At 38.3% G+C, this 5,761-nt stretch overlaps 1 protein-coding gene across 1 annotated transcript; it reads left to right on the forward strand.

Moving 5' to 3' along the window:
- Positions 1–3,954: 3,954 nt before the first annotated feature.
- LOC138901018 (uncharacterized) lies at positions 3,955–5,202 on the forward strand. The gene is made up of 2 exons (XM_070188742.1): positions 3,955–4,378; positions 4,637–5,202. The coding sequence occupies exons 1-2, from the start codon at positions 3,955–3,957 to the stop codon at positions 5,200–5,202; spliced, it is 990 nt and encodes a 329-aa protein (XP_070044843.1).
- Positions 5,203–5,761: the final 559 nt, after the last annotated feature.

Below are 5,761 nucleotides of genomic sequence, written 5' to 3' on the forward strand. Positions count from 1 at the left end.
TTCTTACCACTTGCGGAGTTTGCCTACAACAACAGTTATCATTCGATCATTCAGATGGAATCGTATGAGGCTTTTTATGGTAAGCGGTGGCGGTCTCCAGTGGTTTGGTTTGAGCCGGGTGAGGCTAGGCTATTGGGTACAGATTTGGTTCAGGATCCTTTAGAAAAGGTTAAATTAATTCAGGATCGACTCCGTACAGCCCAATCCAGGCAAAAGAGTTATGCGGATCGGAGGGTTCGCGACATTGCATTCATGGTTGGAGAGCAGTTCTTGCTCCGAGTTTCGCTCATGAAGGGTGTTATGAGGTTCAAAAAGAAGGGCAAGATGAGCCCTAGGTATAACTGGCCTATTGCGATTCATAAGAGGGTTGGATAGGTGGCTTACAAACTTGCACTACCACCTAGTCTCTATGCAGTTCATCCAGTGTTCCATGTTTCCATGTTCTGGAAGTATCACGGCGATCCATCTCATCTGTTAGACTTCAGCTCAGCCCAGTTGGACAAGGATCTATCTTATGTTAAGGAGCCGGTGGCCATCTTGGATAGGCAGGTTAGAAAGCTGAGGTCGAAGAGAATTGTTTTAGTGAAGGTTCAGTGGAGGAGTCATCCGGTCGAGGAGGCGACTTAGGAGACCGACCATGATATGCACAACCATTATCCTCATCTTTTCACCACTTCAGGTATGTCTCTATATTCGTTCGAGGATGAACGTTTGGTTTAAGAGGGGGAAGATGTGACGACACGGCCGGTCGTTTTGATAGTATAAGCCCTGACCCCCTATTCATTTCTCCCTCTATTTCATTTTGTGGTTTTGTGGCTCGCCGAGAGGTTTGGTTTTTGGTTTCGGAGAGAAATGATACAAATAGTCCCTAAATTGGAAGTTTATGTCATAGGAGTCGACCGTAGTTGGAATTGTGTGAATACAACTCCGGAATGGATATTTTATAGTTCCGATAGATCCGTGGGGTGATTTTGGTCTTAGGAGCATTTCTGGATGTTGATTTAAAGGTATGTGTGTCATTTCGGCGTTAATTGGCGAAAGTTGGAAAGTTGGATGATTTTGAAACGTTTGACCTGGAGTGGACTTTTGATATCGGGGTCGGATTCTGATTCCGGAAGTGGGCATAGGTCCGTAATGTCAATTATGACTTGTGTGAAAATTTTGAGGTCAATCGGACTTGATTTGATAGGTTTCGGCCCCGCATGTGGAAGTTAGAAGTTCTAAAGTTCATTAGGCTTGAATCGATGTGCAATTCATGTTTTTGATGTTGTTTGACGTGATTTGAAGGATCGACTAAGTTTGTATGATGATTTAGGACTTGTTAGAGTATTTGGTTGAGGTCCCCGGGGCCTTGGGGTGGTTTCAGATGGTTAACATATCAAGTTTGGAACTTAAAGAATGGCTGAAGTGCACCAGTTCTGGTGCAATCACACCTGCGCAAGTTTGATCACATGTGCAAGCTCGCAGAAGTGAGAGGGCGAGCGCAGAAGCGGAAACGAGCAGTCTAGGAAGGACTCGCAGGTGCGAAATAATTTTTCGTGGAAGCGGCTTCGCTTCTGCGGTGAGGAGATGCATATGAGCGACTGGGTCGCATGCGCGACACATTTTTTTGCAGGTGCAGCCCTACACTCGCAGAAGCAGACCCAGGGGACTTGAGTAAAGTATGCACCTGCGATGGAAATTCTGCTGCTGCGGAGCCGCAGATGCGGCTTGGGATTCGCAGACGCGAAATCGCTGGGCAGAAAAGGCCGAAGTTCGAGGGTTTGATTTCATTATCCATTTTTTGACCTAGAGAGCTCGGATTGAGGTGCAATTTTGAGGGATTTTCATAGGAAACATTTGGGTAAGGTTTCATGACTCTTTTTGATTAATTCTCACGAATCTATTGTTGTTTTCATCATTTAATTAGTGTTTTTAGTTGGAAATTTGGGGAAAGATTAGGAACACTTCTTAGGCTAAAATTTGGGGATTTGAAAGGCGATTTGAGGTCGGATTCGAGTAATTCTTGTATGGTTGGACTCGATAAGGAGTTGGTATTCGTATTTTATAATTTTGGTCAGGTTCCGAGACGTGGGCCCGTATCGACGTTTTGGAGCCATTTTTCAATTCTTTTCTAAAGTCATAATTTTATTATTTAAATTAGTTTCCTATAGTTATATTTTTAGTATGAAATTATTTTGGCTAGATTCGAGCCGATCGTAGTTGGAAAATCGAGGTAAAGGCCTTATTATTGATTGATTGATCGAGGTTTGAGGTAAGTGACTTGTCTAACCTCATATGGGGGAAATCCCCTTCGGATTTGGTATTGTTTTGGTAATTTGCCATATGTGAAGGCCGTGTACGCAAGGTGACGAGTGTGTACACAGGCAAAATGCTGAAAATCCAATTCTAGATAAGTAGTTTCCTCTTTATGCTTTAATTGAGTTTCCTTAGCGTGTATAGTCATCATGTTTTGCCTAATTTCACATGTCTACTTGTCTTATCTTTTTGTGTCCAACTTGTACTACTTGCTTAGTTGAATTACCTGTTTTCTTGATTCTGTATTCATGATTTAACTGTGGAATTCCTTACTTGAAGTTGTTATCCTTGAAATATCATTGTTTCAGTTGATATGTTTTGGCTTCCATGATTATTATGAAGGTGACTGTTGTTATTGTTGCACGAGGTTTCTACCGTGCGGTTGTTATTGTTTGCACGAGGTTTCTGCAAAGATTGTGGGACTACAAGGCAGTACCTCGGGAGTGCCCCTTGTTGATTTTTCCTATTTGTTGTATTGTTTGTTGTTATTTTCCTTAACTTGTGAGATCCTTGTTTCCTTTTGTGTTGTATTTCTTTTCTTTGATTCTGTGTTGTTACCTTCTGTAAATTCATATTGTTTCACTTCCCTGTCATTTTATTATATCATTATATATTTTGCCTTGTTCTTTTTCATTATTTCCAGTAAGGCACTGACCTGACCTCGTCACTACTCTACCGAGGTTAGGCTTGGCACTTACTGGGTACCGTTGTGGTGTACTCATATTATGCTTCTGCATATCTTTTTGTGCAGATCCAGGTGCTGCCTACCAGGGTAGGTATTAGTGAGCTAGTCCATACGTGGAGACTTCAAGGTATATCTGTCAGCGTCCGCAAACCTTGGAGTCCCCCTCTATCTTTGTTTTTTGTTTCCTTATCCTCATTAGACTCTGGTATATAGGGATATTTAGTATATCTATTTAGATCTTGTGACTTATATCTACCGGATTTTGGGAGTTGTTTATACTTGAGTTGCAGTGTTTGTTTATTACAGTTGTTGACGTTTTGAGTTTTAGCTTAATATTTCAGTTATTCCACATACTTGTTAGGATTACCTAGTCTTAGAGCCTAGGTTCCATCACGATATCCTACGGCGGAAATTGGGGACCTGACATATAAAAGATAAACATGTTAAAAGAATGTTGAATTTTGTTTTTATGTTCCGTGCTCGTTCGATACATAATTTTGAATTATTTGTTACATGTGACGTAAATTAATTTAGGACTAAGCATGTAGACAACTTGAACTAAATTCACATGCTGTAAAAGATTTGATCTTCATGTTATTAAAAATTGTTTTAGTAACAATTCCCTCTTACTAAAATTTGAGTTCTTAAATATAAGAATAATTCTCATGAATGAAAAGCTTATTGATGTGATCGATAAGGCTGCCAAGGAAGTCCCAGATGAGGATGATGATGATGCTACCAACATTTATCAGAAATACTTGGAAGTATGTCTTACTACCAAATGCATCATTCTCGATTTTATAAGTTCTGAACTACAGAGGAAACATCAGGATATGGATCCAACTGCAACCATTGAACATCTTAAGAAGATGTTTGGTACACAAAGCAGGCCAGCTAGATACTAGTTATCTAAGGCTTTATTTGGATCCAAATTGACTGGAAAATCTCCAGTTAGACCCTATGTCAATCATATGATTGATCTTATTAAAGAACTTGATAAGTTGGGGTGCAAATTGGGTAAAGAGCTTTCTCAAGATTTGATCTTGCAGTCACTATCAGAATCTTTTTCACAATTTGTTATTAATTTCAATGTGCATAAAATGGATTGTGATCTTCATGAGAAGTTCAACATGCTGATTGATTATGAGAATCAACTTGCATCTGAGAAGAAAAAAGTAATTGTCATGTTGGTTGGAAACTCTTCTAAGAAGAAGGGAAAAGGTAAAAGTAAACCCAAGAAAAAGCCTATTACACCTAAGGGTGTTGTGACCAAACCCAAAGGCAAAGAAGGTAGAGCTGACGAATCTGATGCTGAATGTTTCCATTGTAAGAAAATAGGACATTGGAAGAGAAACTGCAAGGAGTATCATGTAACTCTAAAGGACAAGAAACAAGGTAAGACTTTAATGAAAAATGTTTTCATGGTTTCATTGTGGGCATTAGATACTGGCAGTGTTATAACATCTGCAATATGTTGTAGGGGTTCCATATAAGTAGAAGGTTGAAGAAAGGAGAAGTTAATTTATAAGTTGGAAATGGTATAAAAGTTGCGGCCGCAGCTGTAGGATCAATTTCTTTAATAATGCCTACGTGAAAAGTACTTATGTTGGATGATTGATTATGTTCATAAAATTGTTTTGAACATAATTTCAGCTTCTATGTTAGACAAACGCGGTTTTCGCATTATTATAGGCAATGGTATTTGCTCTATTTATTATGATGATAATTTATATGTGAATGGCTATCTCCAATATGATGTTTATGTCTTACCTAATGGGAATGCTAATTCGATTATGCATGTTTCAAGTCTTAAGAGGAAAAGAGATGATAAAGTAAATCATACATACTTTTGGCATTATAGGCTTGGTCATATTGGAGAGAAAAGAATTAACAAAATGTACAAGGAAGGGTACCTTGACAAGTATGATTTTGAATCATATCCAATTTGTGAATCTTGTCTCAAAAGAAAAATGACCAAATCTCCATTTACTAGAAATGGAGAAAGAGCTTCTGAATTATTGAGACTAATTCATACAGATATTTGTGGGCCCATGAAAATTCAAGCTAGAGGTGGATATTCTTACTTCATCACCTTCGCTGATGATATGTCAAGACATAGATTTGTGTATCTTATGAAACACAAATTTGAATCTTTTGAAAGTTCAAAAGGTTCTGTAGTGAAGTTGAGAAACAGACTGGTAAAAGTATCAAAGTACTAAGGTCTGATATAGGTGAAGAATACCTTAGTGAAGATTTTACAAGATATCTCAAAGAGAATGGGATTCTCTCATAATGGACACATCCAAGAACACCACAACACAATGGTGTGTCAGAAAGGAGAAATCGAACCTTATTAAATATGGTGAGATCTGTGATGGGGCTCACTGATCTTCCAATAAATTTTTGGGGATATGCTTTGGAAGCAACAACATATTTACTTAATAAAGTTCCCACTAATTCAGTCTCTACAACACCTAATGAGATATGGAAAAGATGTAAGCCTAACCTTAAGCATATTAAAGTTTGGGGTTGTCCAACTTATGTTATTAAGAGACTACAGTCTGATAAACTTGACTCGAGATATGAAAAGTGTAGGTTCATTGGGTATCCCAAAAATATAATGGGATATTATTTCTATCACCCTTCTGAGCATAAAGTGTTTGTGGCTAGAGAAGCAACCTTTATAGAAAGGGAATTTCATTTAGAAGAAAATTATAGTAGAGAAATAGAATTTGATGAAGTTCAAGAAACTAATGAACCAACACAAAATCAAGATTA

Source organism: Nicotiana tomentosiformis, chromosome 11 (genome assembly GCF_000390325.3).
Source record: "Nicotiana tomentosiformis chromosome 11, ASM39032v3, whole genome shotgun sequence".
Classification (NCBI taxonomy): Eukaryota; Viridiplantae; Streptophyta; class Magnoliopsida; order Solanales; family Solanaceae; genus Nicotiana; species Nicotiana tomentosiformis.

Bases quoted from the DNA above. Each gene is read 5' to 3' on its own strand.
- LOC138901018 (XM_070188742.1), top strand. From the start codon at position 3,955: ATGATTGATCTTATTAAAGAACTTGATAAGTTGGGGTGCAAATTGGGT. The intron at 4,379-4,636 runs GTAAGACTTTAA...ACATAATTTCAG, and splicing joins TCTAAAGGACAAGAAACAAG to CTTCTATGTTAGACAAACGC.